General features: G+C 43.4%; 11 protein-coding genes across 11 annotated transcripts; 7 read left to right on the top strand and 4 right to left on the bottom strand.

Moving 5' to 3' along the window:
• The first annotated feature begins 57 nt into the window (after nt 1–57).
• BYT42DRAFT_111699 (uncharacterized protein) lies at nt 58–757 on the top strand. Its single transcript, XM_051562103.1, has 2 exons — nt 58–274; nt 334–757. Exons 1-2 carry the CDS (start codon nt 118–120, stop codon nt 633–635), a joined length of 459 nt encoding a protein of 152 aa, XP_051419713.1. The 5' UTR covers nt 58–117; the 3' UTR covers nt 636–757.
• BYT42DRAFT_584580 (uncharacterized protein) lies at nt 463–1897 on the top strand. The gene is made up of 6 exons (XM_051569890.1): nt 463–573; nt 647–751; nt 823–945; nt 1013–1170; nt 1233–1607; nt 1681–1897. Exons 2-6 carry the CDS (start codon nt 701–703, stop codon nt 1730–1732), a joined length of 759 nt encoding a protein of 252 aa, XP_051419712.1. The 5' UTR covers nt 463–573; nt 647–700; the 3' UTR covers nt 1733–1897.
• Nucleotides 1898–2258: 361 nt separating this feature from the next.
• BYT42DRAFT_502912 (Sybindin-like family-domain-containing protein) lies at nt 2259–3077 on the bottom strand (the record flags this gene model as incomplete). Its single annotated transcript, XM_051564860.1, has 2 exons — nt 2259–2640; nt 2710–3077. 2 exons carry the CDS (start codon nt 3075–3077, stop codon nt 2259–2261), a joined length of 750 nt encoding a protein of 249 aa, XP_051419711.1.
• Nucleotides 3078–4118: 1041 nt separating this feature from the next.
• Nucleotides 4119–5128, top strand: BYT42DRAFT_503035 (uncharacterized protein; the record flags this gene model as incomplete). The annotated part of the gene is made up of 4 exons (XM_051564871.1): nt 4119–4346; nt 4422–4699; nt 4765–4861; nt 4934–5128. 4 exons carry the CDS (start codon nt 4119–4121, stop codon nt 5126–5128), a joined length of 798 nt encoding a protein of 265 aa, XP_051419710.1.
• A 114-nt stretch (nt 5129–5242) lies between these two features.
• Nucleotides 5243–6161, bottom strand: BYT42DRAFT_595477 (uncharacterized protein; the record flags this gene model as incomplete). Its single annotated transcript, XM_051570857.1, has 4 exons — nt 5243–5313; nt 5389–5842; nt 5902–6053; nt 6119–6161. The coding sequence occupies 4 exons, from the start codon at nt 6159–6161 to the stop codon at nt 5243–5245; spliced, it is 720 nt and encodes a 239-aa protein (XP_051419709.1).
• A 2628-nt stretch (nt 6162–8789) lies between these two features.
• On the bottom strand, nt 8790–10763 carry BYT42DRAFT_584570 (uncharacterized protein). The gene is made up of 3 exons (XM_051569889.1): nt 10333–10763; nt 9790–10276; nt 8790–9722 (listed from the first exon to the last, which is right to left on the bottom strand). The coding sequence occupies exons 1-3, from the start codon at nt 10586–10588 to the stop codon at nt 9086–9088; spliced, it is 1380 nt and encodes a 459-aa protein (XP_051419708.1). The 5' UTR covers nt 10589–10763; the 3' UTR covers nt 8790–9085.
• A 2057-nt stretch (nt 10764–12820) lies between these two features.
• BYT42DRAFT_503316 (phosphomannose isomerase type I) lies at nt 12821–14345 on the top strand (the record flags this gene model as incomplete). Its single annotated transcript, XM_051564893.1, has 4 exons — nt 12821–13213; nt 13329–13343; nt 13405–13855; nt 13930–14345. The coding sequence occupies 4 exons, from the start codon at nt 12821–12823 to the stop codon at nt 14343–14345; spliced, it is 1275 nt and encodes a 424-aa protein (XP_051419707.1).
• A 345-nt stretch (nt 14346–14690) lies between these two features.
• BYT42DRAFT_111415 (uncharacterized protein) lies at nt 14691–15529 on the bottom strand. The gene has a single exon (XM_051562102.1). It carries the CDS (start codon nt 15268–15270, stop codon nt 14794–14796), a length of 477 nt encoding a protein of 158 aa, XP_051419706.1. The 5' UTR covers nt 15271–15529; the 3' UTR covers nt 14691–14793.
• Nucleotides 15253–19235, top strand: BYT42DRAFT_584566 (uncharacterized protein). The gene is made up of 17 exons (XM_051569888.1): nt 15253–15522; nt 15585–15707; nt 15768–15825; nt 15884–15996; nt 16070–16223; nt 16294–16442; nt 16533–16668; nt 16740–16932; nt 16996–17350; nt 17426–17675; nt 17739–17876; nt 17933–18043; nt 18111–18283; nt 18363–18450; nt 18515–18655; nt 18719–18811; nt 18881–19235. The coding sequence occupies exons 1-17, from the start codon at nt 15269–15271 to the stop codon at nt 19058–19060; spliced, it is 2709 nt and encodes a 902-aa protein (XP_051419705.1). The 5' UTR covers nt 15253–15268; the 3' UTR covers nt 19061–19235.
• A 488-nt stretch (nt 19236–19723) lies between these two features.
• BYT42DRAFT_503604 (uncharacterized protein) lies at nt 19724–21237 on the top strand (the record flags this gene model as incomplete). Its single annotated transcript, XM_051564917.1, has 6 exons — nt 19724–19817; nt 19902–19909; nt 19984–20147; nt 20230–20569; nt 20643–20863; nt 20931–21237. The coding sequence occupies 6 exons, from the start codon at nt 19724–19726 to the stop codon at nt 21235–21237; spliced, it is 1134 nt and encodes a 377-aa protein (XP_051419704.1).
• A 428-nt stretch (nt 21238–21665) lies between these two features.
• Nucleotides 21666–21990, top strand: BYT42DRAFT_503397 (uncharacterized protein; the record flags this gene model as incomplete). Its single annotated transcript, XM_051564899.1, has 2 exons — nt 21666–21789; nt 21860–21990. The coding sequence occupies 2 exons, from the start codon at nt 21666–21668 to the stop codon at nt 21988–21990; spliced, it is 255 nt and encodes an 84-aa protein (XP_051419703.1).
• Nucleotides 21991–22098: the final 108 nt, after the last annotated feature.

Genomic DNA, 22098 nt, shown 5'->3' with positions numbered 1-22098 from the left:
CCAGATGAAACGTCACGAATAAGCAGTGGGAATATGCGGAATTTCAAATTCCCATTACTGAAATGCAGGACAGGAACAAAGAAGAAGTTGACCTTTTTTGATCTCGTCCACCATTTCATGACCTCCCACTACTTGTATAAGAACCAATACGACAAAGCCCTCATTTATGCCGATTGCGAATGGATTAACAATGTCGACCTCTCACAAGACGATCCCACTCTAACCATCTGTCGATTAACCTTGACAGACACAAAGGCTTTTTGGACAGGCTCAGGTACATGGCGTACACAACATAAATCACTAAATACAATTACTAATCATGCCTGTCTCAAGTGACTCGTGGCGATTTAAGATCCTTTGAAAATAGCGGTGTATCACCTATTCTACTCAGTCGCGTTATTCAAGCTGCTCTGCAAGGCGCGAAAGAAGCCCAGGGTCAAAAAATGGATTGGAAGACGATGCCAAAAAAGAGTACTTGCGAAGTAAACATATTCAATGTTTGGACCACAGAATTGACAACAATTAACGCAGTTATAGGTAGCCCTTATTGCATTTCACGAAGACAGCTTACCGGTTTGTCTGGCGGAATATTGGGAGAAACGAGTTATAACTACGGAACACATGCTAAACATTGAATGCGGATTAGATTCGCGTAGGATCCATCGAGCTAAAGCGAGTCGATGATTCCAAAAGAGAAGACATGTGGCGATTATGGTTGGAAGCGTCTGTGTCACAGAGTACTGAGCTGAGGGTGAGAGACATCTTGATGAAAAATACTAGCGTGCTGCGGTTCATTGTAATAACATGGGTGAATAAACGTAGGAGAGACAAACCATTCTCGTGGAGCGGAATAAAGATTTAGAGAATCACAAGGAAGCCATGGAACAGCAGATTGAAGACATGACGCGTGAAAAAATTGCCGCCGACATGCAAATGATGCAAAAGGTAGGATTTCTATACTTATTCCCTATCTTGTCTGTTCATTGACTGATTCCATCCTGTTTTGCCGCAGCTGAAACAACTGATTAATACCAAGAAAAGAAAGATCATGAAACTGCAAAGCTTGATTGATCAGCAGAAATCACATAAAGTTCTCCCATCAACACAGTCTTCACAAGGCCCGTCCCGTCGGAAACGCGGTGCTTCCTCACAATCAGATGCGACGGAAAGGTGAAACTTGTTGCATGATGAAACTCGTACATTGGATAGTTACTCACTTTTCAACACTTTAGAAAACGGCCGAAAAAGAAGCACTCTAATGTAAACGCTCCGCCCGACGCATCACAGTTATTAAAAGATGGTGAATCAGGTCATACACCGGACACTGTATCAGCGGATGTCTCGGTATCCAGTCCATCCTCCTCTGCACCGGTTTCACCGGAATCGAAATCTACGTCGCGCCAATCACCGGTCGTGGTCGTATCTACCTCTACCAATGCTGACACATCCCAACTTTCTGCTTCTGTGCCTTCCACTCCACACAGAGAAGATCCCGTCTCGGAAACGGAGGATGAAGAAAGTGAAAGCGATGATTTTTCGGACATGAAAGTAAAATTACGCACACCGATACGTATGCGATCACAAAGGAAACGTGCAGCAGCTGCCATGTAAGTAAAAAAAAAAAAAAAAAAAAAAAAAAAAAAAACGGATTTCCCAGGATGACCCACACGCTTCTTATAGTGTCTCTAGTAGTAAGAAGAGTGAATCTGAAAAAGAAGACTCGGACGCGTAAAAAAGGGAAGCGGAACCTAGCAAAGAGAACACTGAGCATATACCATTTACAAATTGTTACCACATGCATCATCCATAGATAACTATTTCCTAGCATTTTATCGTAATACATCTTGTTAAATCCTAAAACGTAATTATAAAACCCAACAAATTTGGCTCCATCTGTACACAGTAGCTCTGTACAGGAGAAACAACGCACTGAACTCGCACTCTTTAGTAAGGGCAAAACGACAAACACACTACAGTATGTTCAATGATGCCCAACAGCATTCAGCAGATAAATTTCCCAGGCACATGTGTCCAATAAACACTTCCCAACCTTCAATGTCTTTTCACCAATCTGCCTGATAGTGCCAACATGATATAATTCATTGAACATGTACGATTTTAATAATGGTATACTGTATTTAGTTTTTGGAAGATGTTCGATATTCGTGCATGAATGACCCATTTAGAGGAAGGACAACAACAACCAAAAAAAAAGGGGGGGGGTAGAGGTGACACTGCGTATCACAGTGATGGTGAAATTACTCGAATACAGATAATGTTCTAATGAATCGGTCCACAGCAATGCGGAAAAGCTCGTTGGAGATATTGCCTGGTGCCGGCGGTTGGGTGGTGTTGCCGCTGGTAAGTGTGGTTTGGGCGGGGTTGGTCAAGGTCGCTTCGTTGTGGTCTTCATCCAGGTTGTGCAGGAACCCTTGACTGATCTCCCATCGTGTATCGTCGAACCGCATCATTCCATTTTTCACCACGAATTCCACATAAAGCTGGACGTAAATCTGTTTGAGCACCAGCCTTAAGGATTCCGTATTAGGATCCGAGTTCATTACAAATTTCAATCCTGTCGGCGTTTCATAGTAATGCAATCGATACGTTGATGTTTTGTACGAAATGAACCCGTCTTGACTATTTTCACCCAGAGTAAGCAGTCTATACATCTACTGCGCCACCAAAAACAGACCTCGTTCTTCTTACCTTCCACTTAGTTTTCGGACGAAATTTCGCAGAGACAAAATCACACCATAGACCAGTTTGGCTTCCTCTTCTATGGAAATGACACTGCCGGCCGCAAGCCCACTCTGATAGGTCATGTTCGTATTGGAAGCGACACGATCGCCACTTTTCGTCAACGTAGAAGAGTTGGGCGTGCTGTGGCCTGCAGAAGATGATGACGGGGATGTGGAAAATCTCGAAGATGAAGCGTTGGGCCCTAAGCGACTGGAGGAAGCGTGACTCGCACTGTTATTGGTGCTTCCAGAAGCTGTTTTGGCTTGATGAGCCCATTTCTGATAATAGATACACTGGCAATGTCGGTCAAAGATATATAGGTTGTAAATGGTCATTTTCACAAGTGGGTACCGTGTCTTTCTTCTCACCACTAGGAACGACGCCTACGAAATTAAAAAAAATCGCGCGCTTTCCGACTCTCCCGTTGCGGTGACTGTCATTCGTAACCCTCTCCCGCCGAGACTCAGCTTATGCAATATGCCATTATCAACCACAACACCTCTTTTGCAGAGTTTGGTTTTGGATTCACTTGTGAATAAATTGATGTCGTACATGTCTTGGTTAGTCAACTTTTTGAGGATAATGCACGATTTATTTTTCATCGATCATGAAATTTTGTATACAATTTTTATTTTTGGAATCAATGGTGTTGCAAGAATGTTATAACCCCAAAAGGTGAGATTATTGTACAAATTTCTAGACTGAAGGATATTCGAAAAAAGCTAACAAAAATTACAAGGGGAATCTCACGTCCGCAGACTAGGTACTAATGTACCAGTGTTTATAGCTCTTTAGTATATGTGCTGTACATTAGTGTATCAACTACGGAAAGCAGAGAACAGTAAGTGGTACATGGTTTGTGTATCTATACTTGGCTCGCTCCCTATTCAAAAACAAAGAAAACCTATCCGAGCAACTCACGGTTGAGCAAGTTGACCGTTTCCTGGTTTGAGGACATTCGATTATATATTGAAAGTATAATACAGTGATGTGGCCAGCATGCGTCTGATTAAAGCGCAACCTTTTATTTAGCCAAACGAGTAGAGTCAAACGGGCAACTGTGGAACTCGCGTTTCAAGTAACTCCGGGTTAATAGGGTTGTTCTGTGTCAGAGGCAAATCAGGCCACCCATCACCTCCATGCTGGTTTTTTTAAAAGTCCGTTACGCGAATGGGTGTTAAAACCCCGTTTTTCCTTTTCTCGGGTGAAGGTCTCTTTCTTTCTTCTTTGTGTTTCAACCGTCTGTGCATTGACAAGAAGCCATAATAATGACCAAAATAACCCAACTGCGTGCTATCGATCTCAGCTTGGCGCAAGCCAAGCATTCCCTTATTGCCGTGAGCCCCGTTGTATCCATTGAATCCGTGCTGAACCTAATGCATAAAAATCATATAACGTCCGTACCCATCTTTTCCCACAATGGTACTACCGTCGTCAGCATTGTCAATCTCTTTGATATCTTGCTCTATTTGATTCCGGAAACCGATAATTTGGATACGGATAACTTCCGCTTGCAAGATCCGGTGGAAAATGTACTCGGACTCGATGTCGACCGAGAAAGTTACCGCATATATACAACGTATTATACCGATAAGCTGCTGCCGGTAATGTTGCAACGTCACTGAACAAATGGATCGCATTGCGTGGCGAGATTTGTAACTGACGATGAACCTTATTAGACCTTGAACGCGTTTGCTTCTGGTGTCCATCGTTCGCTTGTCATTGATAACCAAGGCCAATCGGGTAATCCGTGGCTGTTATCGCAAACGGACATTATCCGACACATTTATCAACATCCCGACAGTATACAAGGCTTAGCCGATGCCGAAGCTCCAGTGGACAGCTTTGATTTCTTGAAACGTCCTTTGATTACTGTTCCCGAAACCAAGTCAGCCTTGGCTGTCTATCGCTTATTGGCGGAGAAAAACCTCAGTGGCGTACCTATTGTGGATGACAGGTAAAATGGAGAAAAAAACTTGGACCTTTTTGGGGATTTCATAAGCTCACATGACCCTTTGGCAGTGGCCATTTCTGTGGCGATATATGTTTGGAGGATTTACCGTCAGCGAACTTGGAACATATTGACGATCTGACATTATCATGCAAAGAATATTCCAAGGTACTTGTTATCCACATTCCTTCTTCTTTTACTGTAAGATTGGCAGCACCTCACACCCATAAACCTGTGTAGAAAAAATCCCATGCTTCACCACCCACCGCAACCCCGGATACAAAACTTCAGGATATTCTCCACATTCTTGTAACCAAGGATACCCACCGTGTATGGATTCTCGAAAACACCTCCTCTCAAATGGTCGTAGGCGTAGTGACCATGTCAGATATCATTCATCTGTTATGCAAGGACCATGCTTCGTCGATTTTTTAATAAAACAAAAGACAAAACCGATTCGTGTCTATGAAAATTTATAATGATACAGACTCTTTAGTGGGGGGATGTAGCCAGAATAAAAATATACATGCTGTTTTTTGCATTTTCTTATCACTTGTGCATGACCACGCAGGCAACGGATCCCAGCGTCTGCCTGATATATTCACGTTCCACATCGTGACCTAAAGAGAAATTGAGCATGTTAGTCAGTAGGTCGATCGAGGCAGGCTCATTGACATTTAGCGGTGGTTACGTACTGTCTTCGACTTCGCCCCAGCGATCAATTTGCGCATTCATTTCAACGTGAGCTGCGCAAGCGGCTTCCTCAACAGAGACAGCCTTTTTCACCAAAGCCAAACCAATCAAGAAACTCTTGGAGCTCATCACCGCCTTTTCAAAAGCGGCCAGTTCCAGCGCATCCATGCCTTCGACGACCGATCGTAACTTGTCTTTGGCCTCTTGAGACTGTTGAACAGCAAAGATGCCAGTGGTCGTGTTGATCTTGATTCCATAGGTCTTTTGTGCCCAGTCAATCAAAGGTTTCCAGTGTTGATCTTGCAGTTGTGTCAAGATTTCAGGGAAATCTTCATGGTAACAAATGGCATCCGTATCAAAGTAAGTCATCATTTTGTCAATCACTTCAGGACGAGCTTTGGGATCATCGGTGGTAACTGGATCGAACGAATCCATCGCTCGCGCAATAATACCTGTCTATATTACCCCAGCGGTTAGCAACCCTTGAATGTTTTTACCGGTTACCGTAACCTTACCAGCGGCAGCGTGTGTTGCTTCAGTGCTGTGGTTTGTGAATCCCATTCAGCTGCTGTTAATAATGCGAGGATGCGTTGATTGGGAGGCAACTTGACAACATGACGATTGGGTGTGCGCACGTTGCGATGATCTAACATAACAGTGCAGCCATCTACAGGGAAACAAAAAGAACGGGTTTAGAGTCGAAAAAAGAAGGCAGTGACCCAATAAATTTACCTTGTTCTTCCTTGATACCGGCACGCTTCCAGAAGCGTTTCATCGTACGTTCAGCGACTACAAGAAAATGATACATTTAATTAGATCGCGATTGAAGCTTTTGACGCTGGTTTCTGCAAACGTACTTTTGGCCGCTGTTTCCGCTTTTTCGTCACTGATGGCTTCGGCCTGAACGGAAGCGCATGAGGAAAGAGATCGGTAGGTATTGGAACGTCTTGACGAAATGCACAGGTTGGAAACCCTTGAACGGGCGGCCACACGAAAAGCAGAAACGACCATGCTGTAATTTCTTGAGATTAGAGGACTACCAGACTTTTCAGGCTGTTATTTTTTTATTCCAACTTTGGTGAGGGGGTGGCGATTCCGAAACAATTTGAGCCAATGAAATCCCGCTTTTTGCGGTCGACAACGCTGCGGATGTCAAGACAACAGTCCCTTGACATAAAAGATCAGACTATTACTTGTGGTATTGTGATTATGACCCAAGAGAGCAATTCTTATATATTTGTCCGCGCCTCTTGCAATTCAGCGCCGAAGAATTACAAAAGTATCCTCGAGCTTCCCTTTAAACAAAATTCTTGAGGTAAAAGTTTTGTAATTTATAGCAGCCAATGACGAACGAACCGAATTTAACGGTTCGTTTTCCTTACAGACTCGTTCCTGAAAGGTGCTTGGGCTGTGCCGAATTCTTGGCAACTGTACATAGGCTGCTCGCACTTTGCACAAATACAGACGCGGAAAGCTTCGCTCAGAAAATGAAATAGCCTTCATAACAAAAAAAAAAAAAAAAAAAAAAAAAAAAATAACTCGTGTCACGACCTTATAGCAAGTGTTTATTAATATGCTACGTTATACCAACCAACTTAGTTCTTATATAGGCGAAGCCACTTCAATTGGTGTTAGGCAGGGCAAAAAGCTAGGGGAAACTCGACTTTGCTACCAACCAACGTGGTTTTTATTAGGAAAACCACTTCACTTGGTTGTACTGCCACCAGCGTTACACAATCTGCCAACGAACCAATGAGCGTCGACTCTGGGGCTGTTATCAGTGAGAAAACTGGAGCAACCATTGTGCCAATGCTTGTATATGGTTTCTTACACGCTCAGGTCATTTGTTCGACTTGATGCCAACCTACATGGTTTCAAGACCCTTCAGTATTATGTAGCGCATGGCAACGATCGTATAATAACCGTATAACCCATAGGTTTTTGCGTTGAAAACCGCGTTGGTTGGTATCAAGTCGATTGCTTCCCAGATTTTGTCCCCTGCCTCACCGAGTGAAGTGACTACATACTGCTTTATTAGCACGGAAAGGTCGTTGGTAACCGTTCAAGAGCTTTGGAAATACCAAAACTTGTACATCCGTGGAATTTATTTCAAAAGCTGAAGCATTGAATATTCCAAGAAGTTCCAAAGCGCATGGCCACTGGATACAATCAATGTCCGCTTGGGCCTAAAACAAAAGTCACAGAGTTCATTGTAACTTTTCTTCAAAATTGAATCTCCATTCTTGTTTCCCTTTTTCTTTCAAAGACCATGAAAAAGTAGCGTTTCTTGGCTCTGTCTCTTTTTTTTTCTTGGCCTCTGCCGCTCTCCCTATCCTATTTCCATGGCATCCATGTTGACTCGTTATCACAGCAAAACTTCGCCAGTGTCTGAAAGCAATAAGTTGAAGAAAAGCAAAGATGGAAAGATACAGAAAAAAAAGTCGACCAAGTCTGAATTGGGGCGACTGTTACAGTTCGTGTTGCCATACTACAGAGTTTCAATAAGAAATGCGCAATGTTAACATGGGTTATCATTAGGAGCTTTGGAAACCTTGAAAAGATGGAAGACGCACACGATCGACAAGCGAAATACAAATCCCTCGTCGACGATCCAGATACTGATGATCAACGGAGACAACAAATGTATCAATATCGTGCAGAAAGTGAAAAGAAATGCGTGCTACAATGGTACGAAGCACAGAAAAAACGAACAATGGACGATTTCAATGTGAGTAAATGCATTCAAGTCCTCTTATATTTTGTAAAGCCGTTACTGACTTGCCGCAATTGACAATACTGATGTTGCTTGATGTATTACAGTATGCACGACTTCACGCACGACACACGATTGAACAGAATCTTCTTGGCAAGATCGCCCAATTAAAAGAAGAAGTGGATTATTTCGACAAATTATATGCAAAGTAGCATGTGCCGATCATCATTTATATCCAAGAATCCGCATTGTACGGCTGATACCCATTTCCTTTTCGATCTCTGCGACCTAATGGATCACTTTCCCTATGCCTTTGTTCGACTATCGAAACTTACACACTTTCCATCGCCTATTCACTGCATCAGTAATAATCCTTGAATATCGACCTATCCCAGCGTTTAACTACTACATATATCATCGGCACACAGCGAACGTCATTGATCAATTTATCAATTTGCAGTTTACGCCGTTCTATACCACGCACAAAATCCTCCCATCCTAGCCATAGAATCATAAAACCTAATGTTATTGGGTTTTCATGTTCTTGTTCAACTCTCATGTTTAACTCTCCAAGGTTGTTGGCATATTAGAATTTTTTTTCTAGCAAAAAGTTATTTATTTTTAGTAAAGGTGGTTACAAAAATGACGCATAATCTGTGCGACATTTCGTCACTTGCAAAGAAAATACTGCGGCCTGGCAAATAATCCATTCCGCACGTCTGCCGTGTGGTCTGGTCAAGAAGAAATTGCCTTGACGACTTTACAGTAAAATGCGTAGAAAAAGCTTTACGTATCAATCTAAAGTTCCATGTAAATTGGACTATCACAAGAAAATATCAAGAGAAGGCGACAGCAAAGGGATGCACAGTAAATGAAATGGGTCAGCACGTTTTGGACTTTGGATTTTGATGAAAGAGAATCTGCGGGTATGAATTTTACAAAACAAATAAAGATAGAGCGGCCTAATGAAAAAGGAAATGGATCTATTATGATACATTGAAATAGTCAAAGGGGACGATGATGTTTTCATCACCATTGTGGTATGCGTCTTGGCGATGAAGAATGATGCGACGGGTAAAGCTACTGGTTTTACCGCATTTTCCTGGTTCACCAGCCAAGAACCATTGGGCGCGCATGGCCACGAGTTTGTCCACGATACCCAGAATGCTAGGATCCGGTGGTTGCACGTAGGGCGAAACAGGAATGATGTTCCAATTCTCCCTTGGCAGTTCGTCGTAAGGAAGCAATTGATTCACTCGGTCCAGCGTGGTGAGTGTGACGTTGACATGCTTGTACAGATACCGAATGGCGTCATGGTGCTCCTGTTGCAGTTGCTCCAGTTTAAATGACATGGATTCCGGAGCGGATTGCGATGTCTGCAGCAGGTGCGGATAGTCGGTTAACAGAAAGACGTTGGGTTTGCCTGTCACGTCAATGTTGGCTAGTTTCTCCACTAATGTTTCCGCGCACGGCTGCAAGTTGCTTAGAGGTTCTAGACGCTCCATACGCCAGTGGACAGCCACAAACGGCTTCAGTTGATCGGCAATATCATCCGCCAGCCCTTCCCATTTCGCGCTGTAGGCTAAAGGAACGTTCACTTCAGGTTCTTCAATGAATCCAAATCTGTTGCATAAATCACAGTCAGTACATCATGGTCATGGCACACTGCATACATTTGGAGGAGACGTACCGTCGATCATAGTATAGGTGAAGCACTTCCGGGCCGGTGATGGTACTGTTACTGTTATCCGTGGGTAGATCGTCTGAAAGCGCATTGAACAATATTTCGGTGTAATTGCCTTCGCGACGATTTTGATTTTCCGGATCGTCTAGCTGAAACTGTTTCGCTGACTGCTCAAAGGTAAACAAAGGTCGGAAACAATTGTCGTTCTTTTGTAAAAGATGGGTTTCGGGTTGGCTTTCGACAAATAACTCTCGTGCAGTTGGGATAGCTTCGATTTCATGCCGTTCGGAAATCCAAGCGCGAAAGTCCTCCATGGTAATATAAGAAAAGAAACGGCTGTTATTATCCAACCATGAGTGTGAGTAGTAGAATTCAAACGGATAGCGTCGACAAGCTCCCAAGTGCGATGTGTGAACATTGGGCAAGACGATCGTTCGGTCCAATTTTCCTGATAAAAACGCAATTTGACGGAAGTGTTCCTGGGCCTTGGATTCTTTTTACCAAATTTAGCAACGACAAATCCTCTCCATGCTTCTCTCCCTGTTTTACCTTGCTCTGTAATCACCAGCGGCAAAGTGAACCGACAAACATCTCGGCCGCAGTATTTCTGGTTCACATGCTTTATGCGCATTTCTTTGGACGAGCCTAGCAGGATGGCGTCCGCGAGGATATCCGACTCAGTATAGGCCAATTCTATGGAACCATCGGAAGTCCACATGTGACGAGCCGACATGTAAAATAATACAGAAACTACAGCCAGCATGACTATGTAACGGCGTATTGACCGTGTTGTTCGGAATACCATGATGCCTTATAGGGGGGAAGTAAAAAGGAATGGAATGGGGATGGATGAGTGAAATGGAGAACCGGCCATTTGGGCAAACTTAATGTCCATCACTTTTTTGGGTGGAGTTGGTGTTGCTGTGACACCCAAATTTGAATTGGAACGGTTCGGACATTCAAAATCTCACCAAATGTAAAATCACGAACCAGCACCAAGCGATTCAGTATGGCCGTTTCAAACCAACCATCAATGAATGCCCTCTTAAGGTATTGTGCACAACATAAATAAGGTTAGAGTAATTTTACGCATGTAGTACTCAGTTGCGAACCATGGCCCGAATTTCCTATAGGTCTTTTTTTCCAAAGAGCTTTTTCTTTTTTTTTCTTTGCAAACTAAAACGGATAGCGGCTATTGAAAATGCCTATCCCTCGTCATTGAGATTGCTTCATCCAGTTGTAGGGTCCGTCCATGATCCGTATCTTGATTCACAGTCTTCGAGAATGTAAAGGTTCTGGTCAAAAAGCAGCTTCAATGATAAATTTTTGTTTCCTGCTAGGTCCATACAAAATAGCTATAATTTCTCTGAAGCAGAATACCTGGCGACAAACGCGTCAACCGGTGAGCCGATAATGTTCTATTGCGGAGCCTTAATGTGGTTAAGATCTTCAAGCTGGTATCACCTGAAAAAATTGGATGTGTGTCGGCCGCAAAGTGCTTTCACAAAAGAAAATTATCAAAATCCAATATCACGTCACTTACACAAATTTCGGCAAGCACAGATAAAGCCTTTAGGCAAGCCGTGAATACTAGTACAGCTTTTTAACGTAGCATTCAGCAATAGATATGCTGGCCCCTGCAGACACAAATAAAGCTTAACCGGATCATATATCATGGCACTAATACGTAGCTGTTGAGCGCTTTAGGTCTGCGCTAAAATGCGAGTATTTCATGAGAAGTGGCTATAGTCGCCCACGAAACTCGAGGTGCTTGACAAGGAACATACAGTAGAAATGGTTGACGAAGGCATTCGACTATAGTTTGCCACAACTGAATTCCAGTCACTGATGAATTAATTTATCATAGTATAGTAGCCCGTTCTTCTCGGCAAAAGCGAGTTGTATGAAATTGTGGATGAAAAAGGGTATGCTGATGAAAGTGTTCCAACGAATAATGGCTATAAGCATATTGAGGAAAAGATGTTCGTAGAGTTCCTGCCGCCTACCCTCCCTTTTTTGCAGCTACAGTAACTAAGTCGTTAGTTTCATGTACTTTTCCTTTCAATTTTATTTACACTACCATTATTCAAAAAAATTAGGGAATATGACTTTTGATTCAGGCTGATGGTGAATAAACCGAGCCAAAGCCATATGTAATGCACGTGCTGAACCTCTGAACTAATATTGACACTGCCATTCATTCTATAAATCGTCTGTGGGCAAAAAACCCAATTTAGCTCAGGCTCAGCGTTGCTCACCAGTCAAAAGATCCGTAGTTGCATTAACTATTGAGCTCAAGTTTTTATAGGAAAGTGCATTCACATGCCTGAACTCGTTCTTTATTGTACCGTATCCCGTAACTTCCCCAGCCCACAAGAACAAGGATCAAATCTTCCCCTTTATATTGCAAGCCTGATATGAGCATTCTAGCGCCACTTGTTTCTAGTTACTGGCGGTTAAAATTGCTCGTACATCGCGTAGAAGCCAGTCTCAGCAGTGACGACTGATTCACGCGCGCGATAGCGATCGCTGAAAAGCAAGATGAGAAGTCATACTCTGTAAAAAATTTATCAGGATCTGGGCGTCAATAGTTCAGAAAGGCAACGACAGCACGCCGGGATTCCGCGGTTGGGCAATTCGATTTCCGAACCTTGCAATTAGACCCTTTTTTTTTGCTGATTATTCCCGTTGTGCTCACAGTGTTAAATATTCAGACGCTCAAAATAACCTGATGGTTAGATGTAGTATTTATAGATAGGTTTGTCCTACGGTCGATCTTTTGCCATGTGTCACTGTCTGTTGCCAAGGCACTTTGCCAAAGTAAGCGTTTCACTATTCCCATGCCATTTGATTGCCTGCTAAAATGGGCGATCCTGCATGTTGATTTTTGATTGGACAAGAATAAAAAAAGTTCGGTTGATGATTTTTTTTTAGCATGCCGACCTTGCGCTCCAGCTTATAAGGCAGGGCCAGCAAAAAAAAAAAATTATCCCACGATTTCCCGCTCTTTTCTTCTCAACTACTTCATTTGGCGAATATGACTACCGCTACTCACTCCACCACTCCCGTCTACCGTTTGCAATGCAAAACGCAATGCTATGACTGGGGTCGATTGGGCGATGTTTCCAAGGTCGCCAAATATGCACAGAAATCCGGCACCACCATCGATCCCTCATCGCCGTATGCCGAGCTCTGGATGGGCACCCATCCGAATGCGCCGTCGGTTCTGATGGACCAGCCCCACGCGTCATTAAGAGATCTTATCAACGACCATGTCGAACTAAGCACCGAACCCATCTATCAACAGTATCACGGTGACTTGCCGTTCTTGTTCAAGATTTTATCGATCCGTAAAGCACTATCGATACAGGCACATCCCGATAAAGCTTTAGGAGCCCGCTTACACAAAGAATTTCCTAAAATCTACAAGGTAAAAGATCACCTTACCGATGCATAAACAAGTCGCAAGGAAAAAAAAAAAAAGAAACTTACCATTTTTTTTTTTTTTTTTGCTTTTGTGATGATTTCTGTTGCTTGATCGTTAGGATCCCAATCATAAAGTAAGTGGTATGACAAAATGTGGAATGAGAATGTCACGCTGATTCATAATTTATTTCATAGCCGGAAATGGCAATTGCAATCACACCATTTGAGGCTTTGTGTGGATTTAGACCACTGGATGAAATCGCGGAACATATGAAGCGGTATCCGGAGCTGTGTGAACTGGTCGGCACCGATGTGGCCAACGCATTCTTAAACACGGTCAGGGAAACGGGCGGATCTAGCGAGGAAAACGATACCGAACGAAGCAAGGCTGCATTGCGCTCAGTATTTTCCGCCGTGATGAATAGCCCGGATGAAGCCGTGGCACGATTGTTAAATCAGTTGGTTCAACGTTTATCCACTTCCAATGACGACTATATCGTGTCGAAACTCGTTCTGCGGCTAGACCAACAGTACCCAGGAGGGGACGTCGGTGTCTTTGCCGTCATGTTGTTGAACTACGTTGCCATGGAACCTGGTCAGGCCATCTTCCTTGGCGCCAATGAACCTCATGCCTACTTGTCTGGAGGTAAGAAGGAAAAGAGAGAACCTGGGTGAGCAGTGCAACTGAATGACTGATTGTGGATCGATTATATCAAACAGACTGTGTGGAATGTATGGCGGCTAGCGATAATGTGGTCCGGGCTGGTCTGACCCCCAAGTTCAAGGATGTGAAAGTTCTTGTTGACATGCTCACCTATCGCTACGGATCAGCGGAATCACAAAAAATGACGCCAACTCAGTTTGGCACGTATTCATTGTTGTACGATCCTCCGATTGAGGAATTCTCAGTGGCCTTGACAAGAATCAAGGCAGATCAAGTGGAAAAACATGAACCTCTTGCAGGACCCAGTATTATGATTGTCACTGGAGGTAACGGTACATTGACGGCTAATGATCAGTCCTTTGATATTGAAGAAGGGTACGTCTATTTCATCGGTGCCAACACTCCGGTTTCCTTCAACGCCGGTAGCAGTGGTTCCTTGGAGTTTTATAGAGCCTTTACGCTTCTCGCCTAGTGCTTTTTCGTTCGATCATGCTTTGATTGTGCATGCTTCTCTTTGTATATTTTTGCTTTCCAATTCTTTTTTAACATTGCCCATATTTAAAAACTCCCCATTACCAACCATTCAATCAAGTGATACGCACGGCAATAAAAAAAACCTGCTCATCGCTTCTTTCAACCGAAAGGTACAGTTTCCGGTGTATAAAGAAACAATCATGCGAGGCACAGTTGCGCAAACAGGTAATACCGTGTCACCATATCCTCCTATGTTTTTGTGGCGTGTTGTTGAACAACCGACAAGATGCCCGACGATCTTTGTTACATCTTGTTCGCGGGCAGACACGGTAATTGAGGGTCTTCTTTTTCCGCTTGGTAACGACGACCATAAGTTGCAACGAACGAAAGCCGATGTCTAATGCTGAGCGTGATCATTAAATACAGAAGGATAGTCACCGTAGCCTCTATCTGATAACATATTGGAGTACATGAAAAGGGCAGTCAGCTTTGTGATACAACCTGTTGCCCAGAGGTGCTGGAACTGTTTGGCACTTCCATGATTGTGTGTTTTCGGTTTTGTTAAACCCGGCATTGATTATGGGTCTTGCTTTAGAGACGACAATGTATCCATAGACACGGTCCAGGCGAGCCGATCTTAATGAGTAGCATGACACCTTGCACGCAACTCTCGCAGTTAGTTTTGAAGAAAATCCTAAAATGATGGTTACCCTTTCTGCACGGGATGGCAAAATCCACATTTTCTTCAATATACTGCTTTCCAAGAGATATTTACAGCGGCACAGAGATAACCTGCTGCTGTGCGGATCATTTCCGATGGAGATTGGTCGATCAAAGCGGTTAAACAATTTCCCATTATTGTCCATGCGAAATGAAAGACGCAGATTGAATTCGTCTGTGAATGCCTTGTTTGCACTCCTCATGCTCGAATTTCAGAAACAGATTCTGACGGAAATCGTGGCTGAAGATGGTCTCTTGATTCTATCCAAAGGCTTGGGTTTATTCAATGTGCTTTGCTCTTTTATCCAACTTCATTGCACCGGCAAGCATCTGGTGCTTGTCCTGAACACGACGCCGCAGCAAATCGATCTGGTCAAAGACACTCTGATCGCGAATGAAGTCCCTCCAGACCGCATTATACAAGCCATTGAATATGACACACCGGCCGATACAAGGTACGACCATATTTCTTCAATTAACTTGGCCCTGCCCGCCTCTCTTAATGTCGCTTGCGTAGAAATGCCATGTACCGATCCGGTGGCGTGTTTTCCATTACTTCCCGCATCCTCGCCGTAGATATGCTATTGAAGCGTATTCCAATTGCTCTTATTACGGGAATCATTGTATACAATGCACACAGGTACATGCTCATTGTCACTCTGCCAGTGATGAAAATGGCGGTCCTAATAAACCGGTGTAGAGTCAAGAGTAATTCCATGGAAGAATTGATTTTGCGCATATATCGAGAAGAGAATCAGGTAGAATCCAAGGTTTATTAATACTGACAGCACGACGTTCTTACCAATGCTTTTATAGGAAGGATTTATCAAAGCCTTTTCTGATCAACCGGAAGCATTTGTCACTGGATTCGCCCCTCTTCAAAACACTCTAAAGTCTCTTCAGCTGCGAAAAGTGCATCTGTGGCCGAGGTAAATCATGATCAATTTTGTGCGTAGACTATTACCGATATACCGTATTCATCGCATCCTTGTGTCCAATTAGATTTCAGGTCCTCGTTTCGGATAACCTATCGGACGCGAGTGAAGATGTGGTAGAACTGCGCCAGCCCATGACTTTGGCCATGGAGAAAATCCAGCAATCCCTCGTCGAATGTTTAGAATCTACCCTTGCCGAGATTCGCCGCTCCACATCCATGGTAAAATCGTGATTTTATGATAAGAAGAGCCTATCCTACTGACACTGACGATGGATCTTTTTTTTCTCAGATTGATGTCGAAGACTTTACAGTGGAAAACGCGTTTTTCAAATCGTTTGATATGATTGTTCGACGTCAATTAGATCCGATCTGGCATCGTATTAGCCCTACCACCAAACAACTGGTGGGCGATCTGAAAGTGTTGCGACAGTTATTAAGGTACACCTGGTTGACATGGGTTGGCAAGGGTTGGCAAATCGTGGGATATCCCCTCTCTCAAGATTTTTTGAGCTAAAGATGACTTGCCAGTTACTTGACAAGTTATGACTGTGTCTCCTTTTACAGTTTTCTCGAGACTGTTATTGCGAGCAATGCATCGCAAGACGGGAAACAAGTGCGACAATCACAGTGGCTCTTTTTAGAAGCAGCTGATACAGCCATTACAGTAAGTCGTTGTCAACACTTTTACCTTTGACAAACAGCAAGAACATGTACGCTAAGTGTTTTGAGCAATAGACGGCTCGGCTACGGTTTTATTTACGTCCGACGGATCACGATTATAAATTGACCGATATACCGGCATCCATTGGATCGAGCAGTATTCCAGATAAACTGAAGCTTGTATTGGAAGAGCAACCAAAATGGAATCTTCTCGGCGAGATTTTGAAAGAAATTGAACAAGATGCCAAAACCACCAATGATGGCCAAAGTATGTACATATTTCAGACAGAACCTCCAACGAGCAGCTGACACTTAATTTCTGATAACTTAGGTGCCCCGGTGCTCATTATGGTAAACGAGAAAAGAACATGCTCCCAGTTAAAGGAATATCTTTCGCGTTTGAACACCGAGACTGGAGATACAAACCCGGTTCTCAATCGACTGGCCAAAAATTTCTTTAAATGGCGTGGCACAATGAACCAAATCCAAAAAGCTGGTGGCCTCTCTTTTGCGAGGCCGGCGGCCACCACCAACTCTCCATCCGCTGGGCCATCTACGGGTCGTGGAGCCCCACCGAATAAACGTCGACGCGTGCGAGGCGGATCTACCACGGCAGCTTTAAGTGGCGATCGAGCGGCGACATTGTCACAGACGTTCCGTGAAGATATCCAAGAAAATCTGCAAGTGTGAGTCGCCGTTCTCAGCAATGATTGAGAAAAGCGAAAGAAATGATTCTACGAAACTGATGGTTTGATCAACAGATTAGATAATCCGGAAGAAGAGGAAGAAGAGGGCCTTTTCCAGGCCATCGATCCCAGTGCTGATCAAGCTATCAATACCATCACGCTGGGTGCCAACGATATTTTACCTGAATTTGAACCGGTGCCTCCGAAACGATTGATTACTATCCAGCATTACGACAATGATACAGACGAACAGGTGCTACAAGATGTATCGCCTCGGTTCATTATCATGTATGATCCCGATCCGGCTTTTGTTCGCAGAATAGAGGTACACGTTTCTTTTAATAATACGATGGAGGATGGAATGAGGGCTCACACATTGATTTTAAAGGTTTATCGAGCAATGCATCCGAATGTTCATGTTCAGGTGTATTTCATGCTGTATGACAATTCCGTTGAAGAACAAAACTATTTGAGCTTGATTCGTAAAGAGAAAGAGGCTTTCGAGAGCCTTATTCGTGAAAAATCGGTAAGTTGATATTGAAAACCATGATTCAGAAAATCGCATTAAACATTACGCGGCAGATCATGGCTATTCCGTTACCTCAAAAAGCGGGCAATCCGGAAGATACTTTTGTACGCGCTGTCAGTTCTCGCGTTGCGGGTGGTCAGCTCAAGGTGGCCGGTCCACCTCAGGTAAAAATTAAATATTGCATCGTATTGAATTTGTGGTTGCATGCTGACGGTACGATTTGCCAAAAAGGTGATTGTCGATATGCGAGAATTCCGTAGCTCTCTTCCTCCCATTCTCTATGCTGAAGGTGTCAAGATTCTTCCCTATACGCTGCAAGTTGGTGATTACATCCTTAGCCCAGAAATGTGTGTTGAGCGTAAATCCATAGCCGATTTGATCCAATCTTTCCGCTCCGGTCGATTGTAAGTATTTTTTTTTCTTTTTTTCACTGAAGCATCATACACACGTGGAAATTCAATTTTAATCTGGTGTTTTGAAAAGGTATACTCAATGTGAGAATATGTGCCTGTATTATAAAAAGCCGATTCTTCTCATCGAGTTTGATCAGAGTAAATCGTTCTCCTTACAGGTATATTTTGTGACTTCCAAGTGTACAAAATGCCAATGGCTGACAGAACGTTTCCATTTGATAGAGCTTGTCGGATATGAAGAGCAATATTGTTTTGACGGATCTGTCCTCAAAACTGGTCTTGCTTACCTTGACATTTCCTAAAATACGCATCATTTGGTCATCCAGTCCTCACGAAACCGCTGCTGTGTTCAAAGAACTCAAAGTAAGTTGGAAATATATGGAGTATTTTTCTTTATGATGTTTTCTTGACATGTTGCCTACCTAGAAAACGAGCGAAGAACCGAGTGCAGATGCAGCGGCGGCAGTGGGAGCCGAAGGGACCGAGGAAATGGATACCACGCATAATATGACACCACAGGTAAGGAAAGAGTGGCCAAAGGGAACAAAGACGAACGCATCACTGATATTAGAATTCTGGTGTTGAAAGGAAATACTGCGTAATTTACCTGGAATCACATCCAAGAATTACAGAATTATCATGAGCAACATGGAGAATCTGGAAGAGCTCACCAACAGCACCGAGGATCGAATTCAAAAGTTGATCGGTGAGGAACCTGGGAGGAAGTTGTACCGATTTTTGCATCAACGGGCTGGAACTGAATCATAATCGTTGTAAACGACATACAAGGCCGTTACTTTTTGATTAGAACATACGCGTAGAGAGGCCTGAAATTTGTACATATAGATAATTTGGACACCCTGAACATAATATCAATTGTGGCGTATGTGAGACCAATATAATTATGTTGATAATATACGTTTATCTTTTTTTTACAAAGGTGGATGATACCATTCAAGTCGTTATCATCATCGATTGTACAAATACAGGCAACGATTCTGTTTTCGGTGTCACGGTCTGTCTCTGGTCATGTCAGAGATTCATACTCCGGTCGGTTTGCAGAACTTTGACAATGGTTATCATTGATCAAAGTCATTCACTTCAAAGCTCTAAAAAAATGCATTGGAAGCATGAATCAAGTAATGATTTTAAAACAAGCCCCAGTACTGGGATGTACTTGGGATCGATGTACGACAAATTTATAAAATAACATGCCCAGGGCTTCATGGCAAAAGGAAAAAGAAAATGCATCTTTTTGGAATTGGGATGCCGCAAACATCAGACAAGGATTTCCTTTCTTGGAAAGATCATCTCATCTGTGGGGTGACCGGCTTTTTCCGATGATGGACAATGTGTGCTAAAATAAAGGATGCTTGGATTCGCTTTTCTTCATCTCTCTCTTTATCTACTACTACAAGTCAAACACTTACTATGGCTAGCAATATCATTCGTCGTACTTTGGCCACCTCGGCTACTTCGCCCCTCAAGATTGGTTTGATCCCCGCTGACGGTATCGGCAAAGAAGGTGAGTTATCTTTTTTCGTTATGCGTCCATGGGTTGATCGTTGTTATTCATGGTTATCTTTCCTTTTTTTTATTTGATCTGTAGTCGTTCCTGTAAGTTGATGGGCTTGGGTATATATGGGTCATGTTATATTGTAGCCATCTTGACCGTATTTTCATGGACTTAGGCTGCTCGTCGCGTTCTCGAGTCTTTGTCGAATGGACCCAAGTTTGAATTCGTGGAGCTTGAGGCTGGTTTTGAACATTTCCAGAAAACTGGTACTGCTCTTCCCAAGGAAACCATCACCACTTTGAAGAATGAATGTCATGGTGCCATTTTCGGTGCTGTCAGGTAGGTCGTCGAAATGTTCGGGAGGAAAATGAATGGAAAGAACTGGAGGAATTGATTGATTCTTTGTTTTGCTCGGGTCCAGCTCCCCATCGCACAAGGTGGAAGGTTATTCGTCTCCTATTGTGGCTTTGCGCAAGCACCTTGATTTGTATGCCAACGTGCGCCCGGTGGTCTCTGTCAAGTCGCCTGCTTTCCCTAACCAAAGAGAATTGGATATGCTGATCATCCGTGAAAACACCGAATGCTTGTACATTAAGCAAGAACGCTTGGAAACGGATCCCAAGACTGGCAAAAAATTGGCCTGGGCTGAACGTAAGATCAGTGAAGAAGCTTGCCACCGTATCGGTACCATGGCTTTCAACATGGCTTTGACCCGTCAAAAGCTTCGTGAACAGAAGCCTTTAGCTGAGCGTATTTGGAAGGTAAGCCGAGACGATGGAGCATGTTCCTAGCGGTTGATCGTGTCATACTGAATGTGAGGACCATAATTTTCAGCATAACCCCCGCGTTACCATTGTGCACAAATCCAACGTTCTCAGTGTCACGGATGGTTTGTTCCGCGAAACCGTGCGATCTGTGAAGGAGCAAAACTTGGAAAAGTATGGCGGCGTTGACATGGAAGAGCAGTTGGTGGACTCCATGGTGTACAGAATGTTCCGTGAGCCCGAAGCCTTTGACGTTGTGGTTGCTCCCAACCTCTACGGTGACATTCTCAGGTATATTTGATTTCTGAGAGCGCGTTGAAAGAGTATGTGGTATTGATGAGGTCCTGGGTTTTTGTAGTGATGGTGCTGCTGCTTTGGTGGGTTCGTTGGGTGTGGTTCCTTCTGCCAACGTTGGAGATGAGTTTGTGATGGGTGAACCCGTTCACGGCTCTGCTCCCGATATTGCCGGTAAGGGTATTGCCAACCCCATTGCCGCTATTCGCTCTGCTGCTTTGTTGCTTGAACACATGGGTTACACCGAACAAGCCTTGAAGATGTACGATGCTGTGGATGCTGTATTGGTCGACGGCTCCATCTTGACTCCTGATTTGGGTGGCAAGAGCACCACCAACGATGTGGTGGATGCCGTCCTTCGTCACCTCTAATTTTCCATGTTGTGTCTCTCTCCATTCTTCTTTTAATCCCCTCTCCCATCTCTTTTCCATTCCATCCATGTTTAATTGTGTTTTTTATTTCAATACCACACTTTCTCCGTGCTAGTAACGGATCCATCCCATGGTTGAATAATTTTCAATAGCCCAAAATAAATAGAATCGTAAACTGTTTTTAAATCATGTATTTTACATACCTCCACTACATTTTTTTTCAAGCATTTGTCAATATTGACTATGGTAAGAGCCGATGCTTTTCAAGTAGCTGGAGTAAAAGGGTATTGGCGCATTAACTTTCTTTTCTTGAAACAGGGCATTCGGTTTGGGACTGCGAATTGACAGGGATTTCATCTCCAGACACTGAACTTGTTTCTGCGGCCATCCCAAATTATTCAAGCTACACTGTAAGTAATACATACAAGATGAGCCATTCGGAACGGGACGAAGACACTGCGGCATTCTTTAAAGAAATTGAAAACGAAGAAAAGCGCAACTTTGCAACTTGCAATGCAGGCCAAGCATTTGACGCTTTTTGGCAGTGTTACAGTAAGTGATCTATTATAAAAATCAAAAGCAGGTAGAAGAAAAAGGTCGTTAAAATGTTTTATCTGTCTAGCCTTGGGATCTCAAGCTATTCATTACTATCGTTACGGTGAAAAGAAGGATTGTTCCGGGAAATGGGACGATTTCAAGTTTTGCTTAAAGACGAAGCCTAAATCGAGCCAAGTGGCTGATGTAAGTGTTTAAAGTAAAACATGTCAGCCATGGTGCATTCCCCCCACTAAAAGAGTCTTCTTATATAGGCCATGATTCGTCAGCGAGAAAAGGAAAAGGAACAAGCAAAACGACAAATGA

This window comes from Radiomyces spectabilis (assembly GCF_025331425.1).
Source record: "Radiomyces spectabilis strain NRRL 2753 chromosome Unknown BYT42scaffold_13, whole genome shotgun sequence".
NCBI classification, from domain to species: Eukaryota; Fungi; Mucoromycota; class Mucoromycetes; order Mucorales; family Radiomycetaceae; genus Radiomyces; species Radiomyces spectabilis.
Note: the sequence above shows the minus strand (reverse complement) of the source record. Positions and strands in the feature narration are given on the sequence as shown.